Source organism: Tyto alba, unplaced genomic scaffold, assembly GCF_018691265.1.
Source record: "Tyto alba isolate M040663 unplaced genomic scaffold, T.alba_DEE_v4.0 Super-Scaffold_33, whole genome shotgun sequence".
Lineage (NCBI taxonomy): Eukaryota > Metazoa > Chordata > Aves > Strigiformes > Tytonidae > Tyto > Tyto alba.
Genome location: NW_024881308.1, coordinates 17729360 through 17751710, shown reverse-complemented (window position 1 = coordinate 17751710; position 22351 = coordinate 17729360). Strand labels below are relative to the sequence as shown.

Below are 22351 nucleotides of genomic sequence, written 5' to 3'. Positions count from 1 at the left end.
CCAGCCCGCGGCACCCGGCTCCCCATCCTCCTGCCGCCGCGGCTCCCCGCTCCCCCGCGGCCCCGCCGGTCTGGCGGAGGGAGGAGCCGCTGCTGGCGGCTCTCGCTGCCATCTGCGCTGCGCAGCTCTGGGGACGGGTGGCAGCTCCAGCTCCGCGCTCCCCTCGGGCCACGGGGAACCCGCGTGGGCTGGTGGCAGAAGGCTGGGGAGCGGCTGGCCACGATGTCTGCCCTCCCGTGCGTCGCGCAGGGCAGCCCCAGAGCTCGGCCCAGGGAGCGGGACGGCCTCAGGGATGTTCTCGGGGAAAAGCCCTTTGCCACGCTCGGCCCGGACTTTCTAGGGAACAGGGGCCCCCCAGGCACCCAACCCAGCAGGGAGACAGATCCTCTCGCCCCCAGCACATACACGGACATGGACTTGTGTCTACCTGGCACCACGCCGTTGGTGGCGATTGCACTCATGGAAATGGCCGTCAGCATTGTCTGCGGGAAGAAACACGGCGTTGGCACCCGGCAGAACTCCCTCCTCGCTGGGGCAGAGGGACAGGGGAGCGGGAAGGGAGAGCTGGGGCCATGCTGGGACATGGGGCTCCCCAGGGCCACGCTGAGATGTGCCACGGGGCTGGGACAATGGATGGGTGGGTGGGTGGGTGGGTGGGTGGACGGACGGGTGGATGGATGGATGGACGGACGGGTGGACAGATGGGTGGACAGATGGGTGGATGGGTGGATGGATGGACGGACGGATGGGTGGATGGGCAGGCAGGGTTTCTGGCCGGCAGCACAGCTGGGGGTTGAGCCCCTTGGAGGGATCAGCAGCACCATGAGGGGCAGGGGGTCCCTGGGCTGCCCAGGACGCTGCCTGTGTTCAGCCCCTCCAGCCTCTGCCCTGGGGTCGCTGTCCTGGTGGGATGGCTCACTGCAGCACGGCGCACAGGGCCAGAGCAGGGGACGCCCCCCCACACCCCCCACCATGGTCGCTACAATCTGGGTTGCCATTTGAGCACCGTTCTGCTGCTGATTCCTTTGGGAAACTGAAGGCTTCTTGCTGTCAGTGGGGCAGGGGCAGGGCGGAAGCCAGTGCACCCCTCCACAGCCCGGTCAGACCAGCTGGTGACCCCCAGACCCTGGGCGAGGCCGGTGGGGTTCCATCACTCACGCAGGAGCAGCAGAGGAAGACCATGCAGAAGGACTCCATGATGCCAGCGATTCCCACCACCCAGGTGAGGCGCAGGAAGAGGATGACCCCAAAGATGTTCTGGAGGCAGGGCAGGTAGACGCCCATGAAGGTGCCCATCCGCGGGGCCTGTCGAGGGAACGGGCAGCCGTCAGCGCTCACGGGTCTGGCTGGCAGAGGAGCGAGGGGTCCCGCTCCTCCTGCAGCGCAGCCGGGGACCCCAGGTGAAACCGTCCCCCCTGGCACAGGCTAAAGGACTGCCTGGAACTGCACGGGAACCTCCCACATCCCTCACCTGCACCGGCTTCTTCTTGCCCCCGTCATTGTTCTCGGCCTCCTCATGCTCCCGGCTGCCCTGTGGCAGGTTGGTGTAGTTGGCCAGCCCGCTCAGCAGGGATGAGACCATGGGGCTGGTGTCCATCTCCTCCTGTGGAGAGCAGACCCCCGAGCCGTGAGGACCGTCCCGCGGGACCCCGGCCAGCCCTGGGATGTGGGGACCTCACCAGATGCCACCCCACTGACTGCCCTACCAGGCACAGTGGCGGTAACTGGGGGACCCTGGTCTGGGGCTCCGGTGTGTCCCAGTGCCCAGGGTGTGGGTCAGGGTGCTGTGGGACAGCTGCCCAGCTCGACCCCCTCCCCAAGGACCCTCCCTGTCCCACCACCCACGCGTCCTACCTCAAAGAGGGCCATGTTCTTGCCGTCATACTCCTTGCCCTTCTCCAGGTCCGTGCTGTTGATGAAGGGGCTGCTCTCCTTGGGATTGCCATCGCCTGCAGAGATGCCGCCGGGTCAGCCAGGCAGCCCCAGCCTGCGCCGGGAGAGCATCCACCCCGCGGGGCTGCCGCTGCGAGGGGCCACGGCTGCACCCCAGCTCCCGTGGGAGGGCTGCCGGGGCTGTGGGCACCATGCTCGCACCCCATCCCAGCACAGGCGATGGCAGCCCAGGCGCCAGCGTCACCTCCCATGCCACGCACGTCGCCAGGAGCCACGCGCTGCCCTGCCCGGCACAGGCACCCGCCGGAGCGCATCCACGCAGAGAGGTGAGCGGTGCGGATCCAGGGGGAACCCTCCCGGCGGGACGGCTGGCAGCAATAACTCACGGCGCGGGGCGCCCGTGGGTGAGCGCACCGGGGCTGCCCGCAGCGCCGTGTCTGCAGGGGCAGGATCCGGCCGGATGCTCAGCACAGCACCGCGGAGGGGCACGGTCCCGGCGCCGTGCCTGGGTGCGGGGGCGAGCGGCCAGATGTCTGGTCCCGCTCCCCAACACGCAGCACAGTGGCGGGGGCCGCGGCCTCGCCGGCTGTGCCGCAAGCCGGGGAGGTGTCCGGCGGTGCCACCACCGAGGGCAGGCACCGCTGCTCTGCCCGGGGCAGCGGAGCCGCCCGCAGCGGTGCAGAGCTCGCAGAGCTGCTGGGACAGAGCCGCGGCTGCTCGCTGCATTAACGACCTCGTGCAGAAGAAACCCGGAGTCGGCTTAATAGCAAGGAAAACAGCCGAGCTGCAGAGCAGCAGAAATAAATCAGGCTGGAAATGGAGCGGCAGCGAGGAAGGTGCTGCCGGAGTGGCGCAGCCCTGAGCGGGGAGGCCCGGCAGGGAGGGGGGCAGGGGCTGCGTGGGGCTGGGGAGCCAAAGGACACGGTGCTGGGCAGAGCGGCTGGCCCCTGGCCCTGGGTGGGAGGAGAGGGGCTCCCCGCCACGCACCCATCCCCACCACCACGGACGGCCCCACAGCCGGGGCAATCGCACCGCCGACGGCAGCACCGCCGGGCAGGCTGCCTGCACGGGCAGGGGCACAGACCTGCCCTGCACCCCGGCCCGGGGCGAGAGCCGTCCCCTCTGCTGGCCCTGGCACGGAGCCCAGGAGTGCCCAGGGGCACGGGGACAGACCCCGCACCGCGGCAGCCCCGGGACAGACCCCGCGGCCCTTCGGAGCAGCCCGGTGCCCTGCCTCCCGCCCGTTGACTCGTATTCGGGATCCTGGGAGCCCGTTTGCCTGCGTGCGGTGGTGATTCACCATCTGCAATTTCCCCGGCAGATGCGGCGCTCCTGGCTGACCGGGAGGTGAAGCCCTGAGCGTTGCAGGTGACACCGACCCAGGGGCTGGCCCCCCCGCCTCCCTCTGGTCCCCAAGCTCCTCCGGTGTGGGGTCCCTTACCGCGCTGCCAAACTGTGGGGCAGAGCCTGCGGGCTCCTCCTGTGCAGGAACAGCCGCGGCAGCAGCACCGGGACACCGTGGCCCAGGGGTCCAGCCGGCCTCACTCCAGAGCCCCCTCGGACACGCGCCCAGCACCACACGCTGCACCGCCAGCCCCGTGTCCCCCACCAAAGGGTGCGCGGGGGGGTCTCCGCGCAGACCCAGCGTGCTCCTTGCTCCGGGTTTGGTCTAAAGCAGCACGCCCAGCACCCGTTAGGTAACGGCGGTGGCAGGAGCTGGCACCCACCTGGTCGCCACGGCCCCCCCCCACCTGCACCGGCTCTGGGAACCGCACCGATGTGAGGCGTCCACCGTGCCAACAGGGACGCCCTCCAGGCGATGGCGGGGCCTGTCCCCAGCGCGGGGACACCGGAGCCCACCGCCGGAGCCCACCTCCCCCTCCACCCAGCCCGAGCGGGACCGGGCAGTGCCTTGGGGGCACGGGGTGGAGGCAGCCTGGCAGGGGGGACGTGCTCGCAGCCTGGCGAGGCCCTGGGACCCCACGGGGAGAGCGGAGCCCGCGGGGGCCTCGCCTCGCCGCCTGGTACCCAGCCGACGACATCACCGTGCTGGTTACCATGGCAACGGCGAGCCACGGCCGCCTCGGCTCCTGCTCTTATGTAACGGCGCAGGCGGCCGGACACCGGCCCCGCACAGCACCCGCACCCCGGCCCACCAACACCTGAGGGACCGCAGGGCTGAGCCCCCCGGCCCCAGCCCGCCCCGGCCCCACGGGACCGGCACTGCCTGGCTCCGCATGACAGACGCCAGCAGCACCCTGGGGTGCCCACGCTCCAACCCGCCGGCGCCACAACAGCACCTGAACCTCACAGTCCCCCCGGGTCCCTGTCCAGGGCACCATTCCAGCACCGCAGCGACCACAGCCCCATGCTGGCATTGCCCGGGCTGCCAGGGCTGTCCCGGGGCACAGGGGCCCCTCGGCTGGTGGTTCCACTGGGATGACCGGCACTGGGAGAGGCCCTGGGCTGGCGGGAGGTGGGGACGTGCACATGGCACAGCTCCGGCTTCCCCAGGGCACGGCTCGGGGGGACCCCTGGCCACCCGCCACCCCCCTGGCCCTGCAGGCTGGAAGGAGTTAAGCGCCGGGGCCGCGGGGTCCCAGGTGACGATGCGCTCCCCGCTCCTGCCAGAGACCATTTTGCCGCAGAGGGGCTGGTGCAGCCTCTCCCCGGTTGCTGCCACAGAGATCTGCGGTCCATGCGGGCAGGGGCACCGCGGCCCGTCCCGGGCAGTGCCCACCCTGTCCCCCATCCGCCGCCGCCACAGCCAGTCCCTGCCGAGTGACACCTCCAGGCCGTGGCAACATGTGGGACACTGTCCAGTCCCCCCCGTACAGCCTGGGGAGGAGCAGCACTGGGGCAGGAGCACAGGACGGGGCTGGGCAGCGCCGAGGCCGGGCAGCCCAACACAGGAGAGGCGGTGCGAGCGGAGAAGAGCCGAGCCGTGCCAGGCTTCGATCCCGGTGCTCAGCTGCCCCCCTCCCCAGGGATCACTCAACATGAATCGGCCTTTTAATTTGCTGCGGCGGCTGGAAGGGCTCGCGGCGGGATTGCTGGCAGGAACCCGCAGCCCCGCTGTGGGCACCGCGCAGTCCCACTCGTGGCAGGGGTTACCGCTGACACCGCCTACCCACGGCATCCCAAAGCTGACCCCACTGCCTGCCCCGGCAGCACGGGGCCCCCAGAGACCATCCCCACATCCCCAGGGGCTGGCCCACCCCACAGGGCAGCGCTTGGGCTGCAGCACCAGCCACAATTTGAGCGCCTGATGGCTTTTTACTCAGCCCTAAATTGGGTTGGGAAGCGTCACGTCCCTCATCCCAAATCCTCCCTAATCACTTCACATGGCGCAGGGCACGGAGCACTGGCTGCGGGAGCCCAGGCAGCCCAACCCTACGAGCTAATTAACCAGAGCTGCTGCCGGGGCCGCTGCCGGCTTCTCCCCGGCTGCGGCCAGCCTGTCCCCTCCACGGCACACCACGAGGACCGGCTCCCTCGCACCCACCACGCACAGCAAGCCCTGGCCAGGAACAGCGGGTGCTGGGGCCGTGGCATTGGCCGGGAGGACCAGTGGGCAAGGGGGGACATGGCTGGGGCAGCCTCAGCCCCTGCACCCCTGTGTGTGCTCCTGCAGCGCCCCAGGACCCACGGGGTGCTGGCACAGGGGTGCTGACAGCTCAGGGACCCCCTGTGCAGGCCTGGCCACTCGCCCCTCCTGCACTGCCCCACCGCACCAGTCCCACCAGCCCCAGGGGCAACAGCAGTGCGGCGGCTGCTCAGGGGGTGCACGGGGCACCTTGACTTTTGCCAGAGTGTTCGATGGCACTGGCTGGCGAGCAGCCTCCTCCCACTCCCTGGGGCTCTGCCCACGGCAAGGAGCACCCCAGGGTGACCCCAGCAGCTCGGTGAGCACACGGGTGAGCACGTGGCCCTGGCTGATGTCCCCAGCTGCTGCCGTTCTGCAGGAGCTGCTGGTCGGGGAGGCCACGGTGCTGTTCTGTCACCCTTGGCTATCAAGGGGACTTGGCTGCACTGGCCTAGCCCTAGCCTGGGGGTCCCTAAGGCAGGTGGGGATGGCTCTTATGGTGGCTGGCACTTCTGCTCCCACCCAAGCTGCCTTCTCCCCTGAGCAAGGGTATCCGCCAGCTGCCCCAGGTAGGGTAACCCTTGGAGAGGCCACAGAGCCCCCACAGCCCCCACCGAGGCAGAGACCGCCGGTGGCTCGTGCTGGCAGCATGCACAGCAGTGCCGGCTCCCGGCTGCAGCGTGGCGGTGGGGTGGGGGGGTGGGATGTTCCGCCCACCCTGGGGCTGTGCTTTGCCCCTCCAGCCGGCAGGCACACTGAGTGGCCTTTTGGGCTGGATTCTTTCACTGCCTGACCCAAATTGGACCAACTGCTACTTCAGACCTATCCTCTTCCTTCCTAAACCCAGGATTATCCTCCCTTTGATCAGCCGGCCCTGCAGGCACAGGATTTCCAGCACAGGCGCTTTGGCTGACTGCATTTAAACAGCTTCCCAGATTCTCCAACAGCCTGAGCCCTGCCTTGGAAATGGCCGTGGACACAAGCTCCAGCAAAGCTCCCAGACCCGGGACTCCCCTCCTTGGGCAGCCCGGTGCCTCCAGGCTGGAGCGGCAGCACAGCGACCTGCAGTGGGGCTGCATCCCCCAAACAGAGCAGCACAAACTGCCAGCCTGGACGCTGCAGGCAGCAGCCCTGCCTGCTCCCCTGCTCCCCACCACCTCCCCAGAGGGTTAGCCACTGGTCCAGCCCTCGCCAGGCTGCCAGGACTGGAGCCCTTCCAGCCCTTGTCATGAGGCTCTCACAGGTTGTCCAGAGCAGGGACACTGCTCGGCCTTTCCAACAGAAATGGCCAAGTGGCACCCAGGGCTTCGGCAGCTCTGCTGGGCTCCGCAAGTCACCAGCCAGCCAGTGCTGGAGCGGCCGGGACAGGGGGGACCCCGCTGGCATGCAACAGCTCTGCCACCCCTCTGGGTGCTCCATGGTCCCCGCAGACAGACCCCACGCAGGGAGCTCAGTGTGACCCTCGGTAGGGGGGGCATCCCCACCCATCCGCAGCAGCCACCCTCAACACAGGTGCGGAGAGCCCCACTGTGCCCTTCCCAGCAGATGCTCCCCTGCTCTCCAAGCCCCCCAATGCCCCCGCTGCCTCCAGCTCTGTGCCCACTAGCCCATGAGGCACCATCTCGCCAGGCCTGGCTCCAGAGACTGCCTGCCTCGTCCATCTGTAGTGGCACCGTGTCCAGCCCTCCCTCCAGACCCCAGCAAGGCAGAAACGCCTCCTGCCATGCCGCCGGCACCGCTCTGCTGTGATGGAAACGCAGCAAGAGAGATAGATCCTGATGCTGCAGAGGGCAAGGGGAGGGTGAGAGACCAGGGAAGGGCACGGTCGGGGACCGGCATGGCTCCCCCCAGCCTGGCAAGGTGCCCCTAGGAGACTCCTGCCAGCCCTGACCTTGAGTGAAGCCGTGAATAAACAAGCAAATAAATAGGCTCAGGTCGGCAGAGCAGAGCGAACACCAAAAGCCTCATCGCGGCTGTGCCCAGAGCCTCACTGCAGGCAGCCATGGACTTCTGCAGAGACTGACAGGGCTGGGTGTCCCCTCCTGGCTGGGCTTTCAGCAAATCCTGTCAGGGGACCTGGTGCGGGGCTGGGGGGAGTCAGAGAGGCACTGCAGGTCCCCTCGGCACATCACTGCATTTCCCCGGCTCCAATCCATGCCCGATCCCAACAGAAACACCTGCAAGAGAGGGTGCTGCACTGGCCCAGCTGCCTGGGTGCCTGGGGCTGGACATGGCCCCGCAGGGGTCCGAGCACCCCCCACAGCAGCTCGGCTGCCGGTGGGTGTCCCAGGGATGGCTCAGGCCGAAGCACCGACGGTCATGAGGCTGCTGCCAGGTCCTGGCAGCCCCGCAGCCCCTCGCCCGCAGCTCGCAGCGGCCCTGCACTGCGCCGGGGCTGCAGCATGCCCGGCACGGCACGGCTTGGCAGGGAACGGCACAGCCCGGACTGGACCGGCAGGGCACGGCACGGCACGGGCTAGAGCGGACCGGCTCGGCTCGGCTCGGCTCGGACCGGCTCAGCAAGGCTGGGCTCGGACCGGCTCGGCTCGGACCGGCTCGGCTCGGCTCAGCAAGGCTGGGCTCGGCTCAGCAAGGCTGGGCTCGGCGGAGCGCAACGTCCCCCGGCCGAGCGGCTCCTGCCGGCCCCGGCGCAGGGCCCGGGCGGCCGGTTCAGCACCGCGGACAGCGGCGGCGGCGGCCCCGGGGGGGCGGCGGGGATGGGGGGGCGGCAGCGGGGAGGAAGGGGGGGGCGGCAGCGGGGATGAGATGGGGGGGCGGCAGCCGGAGATGGGGGGGCGGGGGTGTCAGCGGGGACGTGGGAGGCGGTAGGGAGGGATGGGGAGGAGGTAGCCGCGTGGGGGTGGGGGGCGCGCGGGGACCTCTGCGGGGGGTCCCGGGCGGGCGGGAGTGGGTCGGTGCCAGTGGCCGCCGGGGGCTTCCCGGGAAATTGGCAGGGGCCGTCGCCCGGCGGGACGGGCCGGAGCGCAGCCCGCAGCCCCCCGCCCGGGGGGAGGCCCCCCGGCAAGCCCCGGGCACGGCCCGGCCCCGCCGCGCTGCCGTTTCTCGGGGCTGCCGCAGCGGCGGGAGCGGGGCCGGGGCTGTGCGGAGGCGCCGGCAGCGGGAGCGGGAGCAGCCCCGCACCGCCCGCCGCAGCCCCGCGGGGCCGCGGACCGGGAGCCGCTGCCGCGGCCGGGGCCGCCCGCATGCCCCGCCGCGGGGTCCGGCGGCCGCGGCACCCCCCGGCCCCGCGGCCCCCGGCCCCGCACCGCCTCTGCCACCCGCTCGGCGCCGAGCCCCGGCCCCCGGCGCGGCGGCGGCGGCCGCCGCGGGCTCCCCCGGTGCCCGGTGCCGGTCCCTCACCTTGGCTGGCGCCGCCGTCGCCGTCCTCGCAGTCGGCCAGGTTGTTCAGCATGGCGCCGGCTGCCCGCGGCCGCACGCTGCTGCCCGGGAGCGGCGAGCTCCGCGCTCCGCAGCCCCGCCGCGTCCCCGCGCCGCCCCCCGCCGCCGCCGGTGGGAGGGGGCTGCAGTGCGGAGGCGCCCGGGCTCACGGCTCGCTGCTGCCGGCAGAGCCCAGCCCTGCCGCTCGCTTCATCACGTATGCAGGAGGCATTGCCCCCGCCGCTGCGGGGAGGGGAGCAGGGGCGAGGCGGGGGAGGGCGCGGAGCGGAGCGCACACCGCCTCCCGGCTGAGCCAGGCGCGGGGGGGGGGCGGGAACTAGGGCACGGCAGCGCTGCGGGCCCCGGCTGGCGCGGGCGGGACGGCCCCGCACCCCGCACCCCGCGCCCCGCACCCCGCACCCCGGTGCGGCCCCGGGACCGGGCACGCGGCTCGGGACGTGCCGTGGGGCAGACCCTGCGCCTGCGGGACCGACGCATCCCTGGGGGGACGCTGAGGCCTGGGGTCAGGGCAGCCCCCCCGCCCCGGCAGCCCCGGCCCCTGCCCGCAGCGAGGCCAGCGGCGGGCAGCTCCCGAGAGGGGGAGCAACTCCCGGGGGGACGGACGGACGGACAGACGGACGGACAGCTGCCCGGGGGGGGACAGCGCCAGCCGCGCTGAGGACCCCTCTGCGGGCAGCAGGGCCCCGGCAGGCAGGCAGGACCCCAGGGCTGCAGAGCCGCTCTCCCTGACGAGTCCTGGGGGGGGGGGGGGGTTGGGGGGGGGTGTTGCAGAGCCCACCCACGCGCGGAGGCCGTGACCTGCAGCCACCATCACCCAAGGGCACCCCGGGGAGGAGGGGGGACGACCAGACCCCCCCCCCCCCGCCAGCAGCGTTGTGCCGACCCCGCTCTGCCCCGCCGGGATGCAGCAGCTCTGCAGAGCGGGGAACACCGCCCGTAGACGGCAGCGGTGTTGGCCTGACCCCCCGCCGTGTCTCCAGGGGGGCCGGGGTCACACCGCGACCGGGAACCCCCCGGCAACTCCCCCCTCCAGACGCGCAGCACGGCAGGTCCGGGGCTGACCCTGGAGGGGGGGCTGCCAAGAGGCCGACACCCCCCCCCCCCCACCCCGAGCCCTGCCCACCGGCTGCAGAGCCCCCGGCCTTCGCAGCGCGACCCCCGGCAGGGCCTCGGGGCTCAGGGCCGCCCTCGGGCTGGGGGGCTGCCGACTGGACCCTGCGCTGACCCCGCAGGGCCGCTCACAGCCCCCCCTTCTCTCACCCACTTAATCCGGGAGGATCCCAGAGCCGGAGCTGGCTGCAGCTCCCGGCATCTCCTCCGGAGCGGGCTGAGATCATGACAGCCCGCTGGCGTTAGTTACTTCTTGACGGCTGTAATTAATTGTTTACTTTCTCCTGGTACGGGGCCAGCTGCTCCGCAGCGCGGCGGCTCCCGGCCCTCACCTTGCGGGGCGGGGGGGGCTCGGACCCGCGCACCGGCCCCGCCGCCAGCCCCTGCCCGCTGCAGCTGCGACCCCCGGGCCCGGCGTCCCCCGGGACCCCCACCGGCACAGACCCAGCTCCGCGGCAAGCGGCGCAGGCCGGGTGGGCAGCTCGGGGGCTGCCCCGGCGCGGGCAGAGCGCTGCCTCCCCCGGCCCCCAGACCCCCCCTCTCCCCGCCCAGGACCCCCGCAAGGGAGGGGGGGCTGCCCTTGCCCAGCCGCAGCACCGCGGTCCCCTCGCCCCCGCATCCCTCGGCGGGAGCCAGCGCTGGAGCAAGGGGCTGGCCCCCTCCCCAGGGCCGGGTTCCCCCCCCAGGGCCGGGTCCCCCCTCCAAGGGCCGGGCCCCCGCACGCTGTCGGCACGGCCGGGGCTGCAGGAAGGACGCAGCGGGCAGAGCCGCTCCCCCCGGCGGGTCCCGGGGGGTTGCAGAGCCCACCCACCCACGCACGGAGGCCGTGGCCGGGCAGAGGGGCCGCGCGGGGGCCAGCCACGGCGAGCGAGCGCCGAGAGGGTGGTTTTGCGCAGGAGGCCGCAGCGCGTGGGCTCAGCACAAGAGGGATTTTCCTGTTAAAACAGATGGGGGGGAGGGAGCACGTGAAAGACCACTAATCCCCTAATCCCTGGATTATGGCTCCATTTCAGGGGCTGGGATCTACCAGCAGCACAGGGGGGCTACACGCTACCGACTGCATTTGCTTAGCCCATGTGTGGTGTCCCACTGGTGCAGGGAGGGGGGGGGGGGGAGGAGGAATGACACATGTTGAGGGTGTCCCTGGGGCAGAACCAAAGCGAGGGGGCTCCCTCGCCCCCCAGCACAGCACTGACCTAACCCTGGCCTGTGAGCATGGTGCCCTGGGGCTGGGGTACGTGGCCCCATCACAACAGGAGCAGAGGGGCTTGGCATGGCTCAGGCATGGGCAGCGGAGCTGAGGACAGAGGGAGGCAGGCGGCTTTCCCTGGGCATGGGGGGGATCAGCTGCAAGTGGCACCCGAGCCGGGGTGCAGGCAGGAGCCTGGCGTGAGGCCAGGCATGGCATCAGTGCCCCACTTAACTGCAAGAGGCTGCCCGGGAACGACAAGCGAGAGCTGTGCAGCTCCTCTGCCAGGCCAAGGGGTTGGCACAGCACAGATGGACCACCCCTCCTACCCCCTTGGCACCTCTGCACTCCCCCCCCCGAGATCAAGACTACTGAGATGTGCGAAACCCCCAAAGCCAGTCTGGAACACGAAGCCTACCTGCAAACCACCCTGTGCCACTGCACAGCCCCCCAAGCACACCCCAGACCCCCCTGCACCCACCATGTCATGCAGAGCCCAGGTTGGGGGACACTGTCCCTGCATCCCCTTCCGGAGCAGGCGTCTGGGCCGTGGCCCACACAGCCCCTGCTTGTCCTGCCACCAGCAGTGGTCAAACCTCCCAGGAGCAAAACACGTGCTGGAAGCCCTGGGAAACCTCCTGCGAGCACGGAGCGGGCAGCCCGGCAGCAGCCACCCAGGAGGCGAGGGCAGCCGCGCTGCTCCACCTGCACCGATCCCCAGGCACCGTCAGCCTGACCCGCGAGAAGTCCGGCACTCCCGGCTCAGCAGGGAGCTCCTCGCAGCGCAGGGGACTTGAGGGCACGAGGCCAGGCATTCCCCAGGAGAAAGAAGAGCTGGGGCAGCAGGGACCCCAAGAGGATGAGGGGGTGGGGGGCAGCCCGGAGATGCAGTGGGGTGCAGAGGGCAGCAATGCACACACAGACCCGGGGGCCGTGCCGGAGGATTTGCATCACGGTGTGCCCCACACTGTGCTGTCCTGCCAGCCCCATGACCCTGGGGGCAGCACGTCCCACAGCAGCCGGACGGAGGGGTTTTGCTCGTCCCCATCCAGACAGGCCAGGGCCCTGCCCCCAGCAGCAGCGCAAAAGCAGATCTGGAGGTGACACGGGTGACAGCTGGGACCTGCCAGCAGCTCCGGTGGCTGGACAGGACATGGAGGGAGGGACAGTGTCCTGTGGGGCTGGGAGCAGAGCCACGAGGAGCTGGTGCAGCTGCCCGAGGCCAAGAAGGGAGGCAGTGGGGCAGGGCAGGATGTGGGGCAGGGCAGGAGGACGTGAGCTGGTGTGGCATCCCTGGCTGCCCTGCCCAGACATCTTGCCGGCAGTGGGGCCGTGGCAGCAGGCAGCCCAGCACAGGGATCAGCCGCCGAAGCCACCTCCTGCCGCCAGGCCCCGCGCCGGGCAGCGCAGCCGAGAAGCCCTCGAGCAGCCCCACACCGGCTGCAGCGCCCAGGGGACGCCGAGGAGCGGCTGCCGCTGAGCGGGGGCTGAGGGGCACGGTGCCCCCCAAAGGGTCGGGCACAGCAGTGGGGCTGACCGAGGCACTGGGGTGTCCTGCATCCCACACAGCATACCCTGCCTGGCCCCACAGCCGGTGCAAGGACCCCCACCCCTGGGACCCCACTGGAGCACCCCATAGCGGGTTCAGCGGCACAAAGAGGCCTCGGGAAGGTGCTGCGGGTGGAAGCTGGGGCCTAGGCTGCCCCAGGCCCCCCCCAAGATCAGTCCCACCCACCCTGTGCTGCCCAGCCCCTCCATGGCACAGCCCCTAGGCACTTTTAACACCACCTCCCAAGACCACCCAGTATCCCACGAACCTGTCTTGCGTGGCTCTGGGCTGAGGGAGCCAGGGGGGCTGGGGGAGGCAGGGGGCTGTGGCAACGGGGGTCAGGGGGCCCCCCGCTCACATAGCCCCCGCAGACCCTGTCTCTTGCATGCACCCTCTGCGCCCAGGGCCAAGTGGGTGCTGGGGGGACCTGGCACCCCATGGGGGGCCCTGTCCCACCCGCACACCCTGGCCCCCCCAGGGTAGTGGCCCCACAGTGGGGTGTCCCTGTGGGCAGCAGTTGCGCAGCCGGGATGCAGCCAGGGCTGATGGGGTCCCCCCTGCCGCCTAAACCCACCACTCCCCAAGTGCCCACCCCCTGCCCAGGGCCGGCCCCCAGCACGGCTGCCCCACACAGCCCTGCCCACGGCCCCACAGCCCCACGGCCCGGCCCTTCCCCAGCGGGTCTGGGAGAGCGGATGAACCCCCCCCTCCCCAAGCATCAGGAGCCGCCGGCAGGGATGACACCGGGCCCGGTTTCCATGGCAACGAGTGAGGCTCCTTAACCAGTTGGTTGCCATGGAGACTGCCGCCGAGCCCGTCTACCTCGGGACACGGAGGGGGCTCCGTTCAGGGACGCCTCGCTGCCCCCCCCGAGGGCAGCTGCCCCACGGCCAGCGCCCCCCCAGCCCCACGGCAGCGCCCCGGGACGCCCACCCGCTCCCGGACCCCGCGGAAGGCCCGGCCCCCCCCACGCCGTGGGTGCTGGCGGAGAGAGACCCCCGTGGGGGCGGCCGCGGCGGCCCCGTCCCGCGGGCGGTGGGGCGGGGCGTGGTCGGGCGGGGCGAGGTCTGGAGGGGCGGGGCGGGGCGGGGCGGGGCGGGGCGGGGCGGGGCGGGGCGGGGCGGGGCGGGCCACACCCCCCGGTGGAGGCCGTCCCGTCCCGGCAGCGCCGCCTGGTGGCGGCGAGGTCCCGCACGGCCCCGTCCCGACCCCCGCACGGCCCCGTCCCGACCCCCGCACAGCCCCCTCGGGTCCCGCACAGCCCCCTCGGGTCCCGCACAGCCCCCTCGGGTCCCGCACGGCCCCCTCGGGTCCCGCACAGCCCCAGCTGCCCCGTCCCGACCCCCGCAGCGACCTGCGCCCGGCCTTGGGACCCCCACGGGTCCTGCCCGCACCCTGCCCGGCACCGGGCAGGTCCCGTCCCGCGGCCGCCCCGCAGCCCCTGCCCGGGGCTGAAACCCCTCCCCAGCACGACCCCCGGAGCCGGCGGGCACGGCGGCCGCCCCACGGCCCCGGCACAGCGCAGGGAGCGCGACATGACCCTGCCGGGGGGGCCAGGTGGTCCCGCAGCACCGGGGTCTGGGCCGGGGCAGAGGGCCCCCCCGCTCCCTTGAGGGTCCCCATGCCACCCCAGCACCAAGCAGCACGGCCGGTTTCAGCCCTCGCTCACGCCCACCCGGGGACCTGCTCCGTGGTCCCCAGGCCTCTCTCACCCCTGCGCTACTCCCAGCCCCATGCATGACGCTGCGAAGGGCCACCCGGGACCCGGTCCCTCCCTGGCACTGCACAGGCAGCTCTGCCATCCACAGCCCTGCTCCAGCCCCATGGCAGCCCCCCCATCCATCCCCCAGGAGGCTGCACCCACAGCCCTGGGACCATGGAGCAACGCGGAGCGTGAACAGGGGCAGCCGGGGGCTCTCCGGCACGCTGCCCCGGCCCCTCGGCACACACCCTGCCGTAGCTGGGGCCCACGGTGCAGGGCCGGTCCCGGGGCACCGGCCAGCAGGGCTGGGCCGCTGGCTGTCCTCTGCGAGGGCACAAGGTCACAGCTCCGCCGGGGAGGGACATCGTCCCTGCACCTCCCCTGCTGCGGCCCCCGCGGCAGCTCCCCCCAGCTCCCCCCCGGCCAGGCCTGCTCCTCGCCCAGCCCACTCGGCCCCCCGTGAGTAGATCAGCCGCCGAGCCGATAAGCCGTTCCTGGAGGGCCGCGGGCTCTGGCCGCGGCTCTGGCTCAGCACCGGCTGCTCTGCCCACAGCACAGCCCGTGGGCCAGGCCCAGCGCCCCGGGATGCCGCGGGGTGACGAGTGGCCTCGCACCCGCTCGCCACCGGGTCCAGCCCTGCGCCGCCCTGCCACGGCCAGGACGCTGGGCGGGGGACCCCGGAGACCACAGCCCGCTGGCGGGGGCCCGGCCCGGCCCAGGTGTCGCGGCGCCCGTCCAGCTGCTCGCTGCCTCCCACCCGCGCCCTTCGCCAAGGGTGCAAGGTCACAGCTCCACGCAGCGCGGTGCTTGCCGTCGGCTCAGTTTCTGGGATCGATACGGCTCCGGTGACGGCGCAGCCCTGCCACTGCCATCCCCCCGGCACCGCAAGGCGACGGCCTGCCAGCCTCGGCCCCCCCTGCCCACCACAGCCCTGTGGGGCGCTGCCACCCGCAGCCTGCCCTCCTCACACCCTCGCGCCGGCCCGGCCGCAGCCCCCCAGCCCCCCTCTCCCGTGGCTCCCCGAGGAGCAGCGTGCAGCCCCGCACCCCGCAGCCGGCCCCCCCCCTGCGTGCCAGCCGTGATCACGGCTCCATCCCACTGCTGGTCCTGCGGGAGTGGGGTCTTGCTCTGACAGACCCCTGGGATGGGGACAGGGCTTGGGGGGAGCTGGGGCAGCCCCGAGGGGGAGCCCGGAGATGAGGGGTCCTGCCCAGGCAGCCGAGCCCCACTCCCCGCGCTGCACCCCCTGCCCCCTGAGTCCCGCAGCCCCACGCTAGCCCCGCTCCGGGGACCCCCGACACCCCCGAGGGGCCCGTCCCACCCCGACGGCCCTGCACTAGGAACCCCGCCCCCCCCCCCGGCCTTCCCCTGCGCCGCGGACCCTGCCCTGCCCGCGGGCTCTCCCCCACGGCTTCCGCCCTCCCGGCTCTGACCCACAGACCCCCCCCCCACCCCGCACCCTGCCCCACGGAGCCGCCCCACAGAACCTGCCCCCCCCCCTCGCCCGCCCCGCCAGCCGTGCCCGGGCGCTCACCTCTGCCGTCGCGGCTGGGCAGGCGGCCGCCCCCCGCGCCGCGGCCAGTCCCGCGGGTGTCCGTGGGGCCGTGGCGGGGCAGCGCGGTGACGGTGAACCGCCGGCTCATGGCCCCGCCGCCTCCACAAGTGGCTCCGGGCCCCGGCGGCCGCCGAGCGCGGCCCCGCCGGGCGCTGACCGGGGTCCTAGTGCCCGCGGCACCGCCCGCCGCGCCGCCCCCGCGGCGGCAGGGCTGGCACGGCTCGGCGCGGCTCGGCGCGGCTCGGCGCGACTGTTCGGAACGGCTTGGCTAGCCTAAGGTCGGCTCGGCTCGGCTCGGCACGGCTAGCCTAAACTCGGCTCGGCGCAGCTTGGCTTAGCCCCAGCTCGGTTCGGCTCGGTGAGACGGGACGGACCGTGGGCCGCTCCGCCCCGCAGTCGCCGCCGCACGGGGGGTGCTGGGACCGGACCGCGGCGTGACAGGACGAGGCCGCGCTCTGCCCCCGCCCTGCGCGGAACTGCGGCCGCTAATTACAGCTAATTACAGCCCTGGGGCTGCGGCCGCCCCACCCTGCCATGGCCCCGGGCAGCCCCCGGACACGGACACGGACATGGACGCGGACAAGGACACGGACACGGCCCCGCCGCTGGGCCCCGCGTCTCGGGGTGGGGTGAGGGGGGGCCCCCCCGCAGCCCGCAGCGGGGGGGCCCGGCCACACACCGTGTCCCAGCCCGTGACAAACACCCGTCCGTCACTGCTGGTGGAGAGCTGGGGACACAGGGGAGGGCCGGGGGATGGTGGGGTACGGGGGAGCCAGGGCCTGGGGGAAAAGAGCGGCACAGGGGGCTATGCATGGCGTGGGGCTGGTGATGGGGGATGTTAGGGCTGAGTGTCCCTTAGGGATCCCAGAGCCTGCAGCAGGAGGGGGGAGTTGGCTGCAGCCCCCCTGCCCCGCAGCCCCTTCCCCACTGTCACTGGCACCCCACAGCCCGGGGGAGGGCGATGCCCCTGGCCTGGCACCTTGGGGGTTCACTGTGCCGCAGCTCCGGCCGGCTGACAGAGCACTTGGAGGCCATGTCCAAAGGACTGTCTTTATTAAAAACGGGCAGATGGAGGTTGGCAGAGCGAGCAGCAGGCAGGAGTGAGGCAGAGCCCCGCGTCCCTGCCCCGGGTGAGTCCCCGGGCGCCAGCTCCCAGCAGAGCCCGGCCTGACCCGGCCCGGCTGGCTCAGGAAAAAGACAAAGTCGTTCGAAATCCGTGTGTGGTTTGCACCAGGCAAACGCCTCTGCGTGGTGGAGCCGGAGCTGGCAGGGATGGCACGGTGCCGGCTGCGGCGAGAGTCCTGCTCCCCAGCCGAGGCTCCCTGGGCCGGGCAGCTCCCGAGGGGCAAGCCCAGGACTCCCGGCCCCTTCCTGGCAGGGAGACAGCGAAGCCCCCACCTCGGTGGGGGCTGCCCCGCGGCCGCAAAGCTGCACAGCCCCCGGTGCCCTGGGGAGGTCAGGCTGCGAGATGGGAGCCTGGGGGTGGGGAACGATGGGCAGGGAGCAGCATGCCGGCCGGAGCCGGGCGGCCGGTCGGGTCCTCAGTGCTGGGGGCACTGCAGGATGTCGTACTTGACGTAGCCCACCCGGTCCACCTGGTAGCGCGGCGTCATTCTCCAGTAGAAGCTGCCCCGGCAGAAGTGGTACTTGTCTGGGCGAGGAGCAAGGCGGAGGGAACGGAGGGTCAGCGGGAGCATGGCCATGCGGGGAGCTGTCCCGACAGCCGCCCCAGGGGCGCGGGCACACGGGGATCTGGCCCCAGCAGACAGCCCGTGCCAGGGCCTGACCAGTCCCACCGCAGGGACCCATGGGGCTGATGGCATGCCCTGCCCCGGGGCTATTCCCCAGCCCAGGGGTAACCGCTCAGCCCCTGCCCACCACATCCCCACTCACCTTGGTAGAGGAAGACGTTGCGCGCGTCGAGGGGGACGCCGGTGAAGACGTCGTCGGTGGCGCGTGGGTAGCCCTTGTCTACCCTCTGGACCTTCACGTCCAGCCTGTGGGGAGAGCAGAGCCGTGCTTAGGAATGCTGGCAGTCCCCCGTCCCGTCCCCTCGCAGCGGGGTGGCGCGGCCGTCTGGACCCGCTCACCTCCAGTAGCTCTCCCCACTGAAGAGCAGCACTTTGCCGCGGCCCCGCTGCAGGGCCCCCGAGATGCGCCCGGCTTCCTTCCCGATGCCCAGCTTCTCGATCCCCCGGGGGCCCAGCACGCTCTTGCCAGAAAACACCCAGAACTGCCGACCTGCAGGTGGGAGGGAGCACGGGCGTCAGCTGGCTCCAAGGGTGCCAGGGTGGCACCAGGACCCCGAGGGCAGCAGGGGCAGAGCTCACCGGAGAAGAAGAAGACCCTCTTGGTGAGCACGTCCTGGAAAGCGGCATCGATGACAGCCGGGAGGCCGGGCCAGGTGTCTGCAGTGGAGAAGGCGCCCTGGATGCCAGACTTCCAGAAGGATGAGTGGGTCCAGTATTTCCTGGTGGGAAAGGGCAGCCATCCTGATAACCTTGGCCTGGCACAGCCCTGTGTCCCTCCTATGCCCCTGGCACAGCCCTGTCTGCCCCCACATCCCCTCACCTCCCAGGCATTCACCAGGGCAGGAGGCACCGGGCGCTGCTGCTCACCCATCCTTGAAGAAATGCAGCTCCCCGTTGATCTCTGTGATGGCATCAAAGTTCTTCTCCATGCAGGCATCCCGGCTGGGGTCCACAGGAACGGGCTCAGCTGTGGGCTCCGGTGTCTCCTCCTCCTCCTCCTCCTCGGTGGTGGAGGTGCTGCCGGCCTCCGTGGGCATGGGCTGGGGCTCCTCGGTGGGCACGGGCACAGGGGCAGTGGGCTCAGGGCCAGAGCCACGACCTGAGAAAACACGGGGGAGGGTGTGAGGCTGGAGGCCAGCCCAGCACCGCAGGACCCCCGGCACGGCCAGCTGGGGCACGGCTGCTCACCATAGAGGTACTGGATGCCCTGGACATCATCTGGGTCCAGCTGGAAGTCCTGGACGTAGCTGTACATGGGGTACATCAGGGCCTCACGCACGCTGGAGTGGTCCAGCCCCAGCGAGTGCCCGAACTCGTGGGCAGCCACCAGGAAGATGCTGTAACCTGGGGGAAAGCATCGGCTTCAGCACCCGGCAGGATGGAACACGCTGCCTGGGAACTGTGACCCCTGTGGGGAGCCCACCAGCATGGCAGCACCGCGCGGGGCCCGAGGGTGCGGGCAGGGGGCTGGTACCTCTGTCTGGGCAGAAGCCCCACTTCTTGTCCGTGTCGTAGTTGCTGGTGGTGGCACACCAGAGCTTGCCATCCTGCCGGCCCTGGCTGGTGCAGGCGCTGTAGGACTGCCCCAGGAAGGTGAAGGGGAAGACGCACGGGTCCCCCTGGGAGTTGCCGCCGATCACCGCCGTGTCTGCAGCACAGCGTCAGTGGGGCTGGACCCTGGCTGCACCAGCCGGACCCCGGTACAGCCCCGAGACCCCTTGGTGCCCACCATGCACACCACAGCTGGGGGCCGGCCACCCTGTGTGCCCCCTCGCCGCCTGCCCCCCTCCCCGCTCGCACCTCGGTTGGGGCAGAAGCCGTATTTCTTGTCCTGGTCGAAGTTGGCGGTGGTGGCACACCAGCGGTAGCCATCTGAGCGCCCGTCCGTGGTGCAGGTGTCGTAGGAGGTGCCCTCGAAGATGAAGGGGAAGACGCAGGGGGACCCGTCGCTGTTGCCGCCGTTGGTGTAGAGGACTGCGGGGCGAGGAGGGGTGAGGGTGGCCCAGGGCACCGGCAGGGCCGGGCAGGGGCCGCAGCCGCCGCTACTCACGTTCGCTGGGGCAGAAGCCGTATTTCTTGTCCCGGTCGTAGCTGCCGGTGGTGGCACACCAGGGCAGCCCGTCCGTGCGCCCCTCCGTGATGCACCGGGAGTAGGAGTGGCCCTCGAAGACGAAGGGGAAGTGGCAGTCGGCCCCGTTGGCATTCCCGTGGCGAGTCTTCACCACTGCTCGGGAGAGGGGCGGCTCAACGACCGGGCTGGGGCGGGCGCTGTCAGCCCCCCCCCACCCCACCGAGCCCTGCCCTTACCTAAGCCAGCTCCCAGTGTCCAGAGCTCGTCATCGTCAAAGTGGGCATCGCCCTGGATGCCCCGGCCCGGGGGAAAGGCATGGGCCAAGAGCCCGTCCTTGCCATCGAAGGGGTACCCGTCCCCGTGCTCTGTGGGGACAAGCACGCTCAGAGCTGGCCCCGCCAGAAGAGCCCCCGCAGCCCCGGCGCACAAACAGACCCCGAGCAGGTGAGCCCTGCGCACCCCCCGCGTGCCCGCACACACGTGTGCATGTCGGCACGCGCAGGGGCAGAGGGACCCCGGGCACGTGGGGACATGGCCCGGGGAGATGTGGGGTGACGGTCCCACGGGCAGGGCACGTCACCAAGCCTCTCCCCACGGCTGAGCCGGCTCCCGGCCTCCCGCGGGACTTCACCTTGGCTGCCAAACATGATCATGATGTCTGCCTCGCCGCTGTATATCTGGGTGAAGGTGAGGGGGGTCACGTCGCTCCACACTTTGAACGCCCGCTTGAAGGCGTCATCGATCACGGCGCGGTCCAGGTCGGGGGAGTAGTTCATCACCCTGCCAGGGGCAAGCGGGGGATCAGCACTGCTGGGGCCCAGCTCGTGCTGCAGCAGTGACCCTGCCCCAGGCGCACGGCCGGGACATGCCCCCGCCCCGGGAGGGGACAGCAGCACTGGCACGGCCGGGCAGAGCATCTGGCCACCACCCTCAGGCCAGGGCTCAGATGTTTTCCCAGGCTCCAGGGAGCAGATGCTGCCACTGTGCTGGCTTGGAGCTGGCTGTGCCAGGACTCAGCTGCGCCAGCAGCACCGGGGCACGGCCGGCACACCGGGCTGACGCCTGGGCCCTCGCGTCGGTCTCCATCCCCGGGGATCATCACCCCATGGGCATGAGGCTCTGTCTCCTGGGGCAGAGACTCACCGGTACGTCAGGTCCATGTGGTCCCACTTGAGGTCCCCCTCGAAGGTGAGGAAGGTTCCCACATCAGGGACGCCGCAGCGGGGGGCTCGCATGGCCTCCAGCGTGCCAGCATCCAGCTCCCCTGTCTCCTCCAGCCCCAACTGCTTCTGCATCTTGCGCAGCGCCTTGGCCAGGGACACGTGCTTGCTGCCCGTCCTCTCCTCCGCCTCCGTGGCGTAGCCGAAGCGCAGCAGGTAGCTCTGGGGAGGAAAGGCAGACGGAGGGGCTGAGCGAGGCGGGAGGGGGCTCAGGCAGTCCTGGGCACCACAGACCCCCCGGGGTTCAGAGAGACAGGCAGCCCCCGAGCTCGACCCACAGCCCCACGCTGCTGCCCCGGGAGCCCCTCGGGGCCCTGGGTGCTGGGAGGGGACGGTGTGGCCGTGCTCCCCTCACCTCCGCCAGCTCCAGGTCGGACAGGGTGCTGACCAGCTCCCCCGGGAAGGTGACAACAGCCTGCGGCTTGCTCTGGAGAGGGGCCGCGCAGCAGGAGATGGCCAGCAGCCCCACAGCGAGCGGGGCCAGGAGGATGAGTGCCATGGCGTGGCAGTGGCAGGAGGGCTGCGGCTGTGCCAGGTCCCCGCCGCTCTGCTCCGGGTGCCGCCGGGCTCCCTGCTCCTATTTATGGCGCGGGGAGGGCAGTGAGTCACCCTCAGACCCCTCAGCCGACGACTCACGCTCCCTTCCCACGGTGACGAAACGCACACTCAGGCTCCTCTGTTCCCTGCCTTAACTGTTTCATCACCTTGTTTACTAAACACGCTCAGTCCCGCGGCCACGCAAGGTGTGAGGACGGGGAGAGCAGCCAGGCGTGGTGGCCGGTGGTGAGGGGCATTGCCCTGCCATCCCCAGGGCCGTGCTGGCAGCAAGGGCAGCGGGGGCTCGCGGAGGCTGGGGGGCCCCAGGGCGCTCAGGACTCCGCAGCCCTGCTGTGGCACGGGCTGACGCTGAGCTCGGCGGGCTGAGGGCCGATGCTGCTGGAGCCGGAGCCGTGGGGGCTTGGGTGGGCGCCTGGGCTGCGCGGGCAGAGCCGGCCCGAGACCCCCTGCCCAGAGCACCGGTGCCTGCGACCCGCCTGCCTGGGAGCTGAACACCAGAGCTCCGGCCCGCACCGGGACACAGCGTCCATCCCCATGTCCCCCACTGCGGCTGCATCACCCCAGTGGCCAGAGCCTTCCCGGCACCCCACGAGTGCCTCTAAGCCCACTCTCCAGCAGCCGCCCAGCAAAGCCCTGTGGGACCAGGGGCAGCGCCTGCCCAGGAGCAGCTCCGTGCCTGGGGACACTCCGTGGGACACAGGGGTGCCCTGTCCTCGCCGCTGGCCGCTCCACAGGGCGCTGCTGACTCAGGTTCCCACCCGGCCCAGC

The 22351-nt window shown here is 71.7% G+C and overlaps 2 protein-coding genes across 3 annotated transcripts in view; both read right to left on the bottom strand.

The window, feature by feature from the left end:
- Positions 1-16129, bottom strand: part of SLC12A5 (solute carrier family 12 member 5) — a 33013-nt gene extending 16884 nt beyond the window's left edge. The window contains exons 1-5 of one of the 2 annotated variants that reach the window (XM_042801239.1): positions 15963-16129; positions 1855-1949; positions 1472-1603; positions 1159-1305; positions 428-482 (exon numbers count right to left, since the gene is read on the bottom strand). In XM_042801239.1, coding sequence (XP_042657173.1) covers positions 428-482; positions 1159-1305; positions 1472-1603; positions 1855-1949; positions 15963-16071 — 538 coding nt within the window. In that variant the 5' untranslated portion in view covers positions 16072-16129. Of the gene's footprint in view, positions 1-427; positions 483-1158; positions 1306-1471; positions 1604-1854; positions 1950-8839; positions 9156-15962 lie in introns of those variants that run through there. The other variant, XM_042801240.1, reaches the window with a different exon arrangement.
- An 890-nt stretch (positions 16130-17019) lies between these two features.
- Positions 17020-21921, bottom strand: MMP9 (matrix metallopeptidase 9). Its single transcript, XM_033008362.2, has 13 exons — positions 21381-21921; positions 20949-21187; positions 20437-20585; positions 20042-20170; positions 19785-19958; positions 19535-19708; positions 19209-19382; positions 18923-19078; positions 18602-18833; positions 18314-18453; positions 18074-18224; positions 17877-17980; positions 17020-17634 (listed from the first exon to the last, which is right to left on the bottom strand). The coding sequence occupies exons 1-13, from the start codon at positions 21522-21524 to the stop codon at positions 17525-17527; spliced, it is 2076 nt and encodes a 691-aa protein (XP_032864253.2). The 5' UTR covers positions 21525-21921; the 3' UTR covers positions 17020-17524.
- Positions 21922-22351: the final 430 nt, after the last annotated feature.

What these genes read in the sequence shown, in the direction of transcription:
- MMP9 (XM_033008362.2), bottom strand. Translation starts at nt 21,524, where the DNA reads ATGGCACTCATCCTCCTGGCCCCGCTCGCTGTGGGGCTGCTGGCCATC. An exon ending in GATCATGTTTGGCAGCCAAG is followed by an intron (nt 20,171 to 20,436) that starts GTGAAGTCCCGC and finishes TTGTCCCCACAG; the next exon opens with AGCACGGGGACGGGTACCCC. An exon ending in AGTGGGGAGAGCTACTGGAG is followed by an intron (nt 17,981 to 18,073) that starts GTGAGCGGGTCC and finishes CTCTCCCCACAG; the next exon opens with GCTGGACGTGAAGGTCCAGA.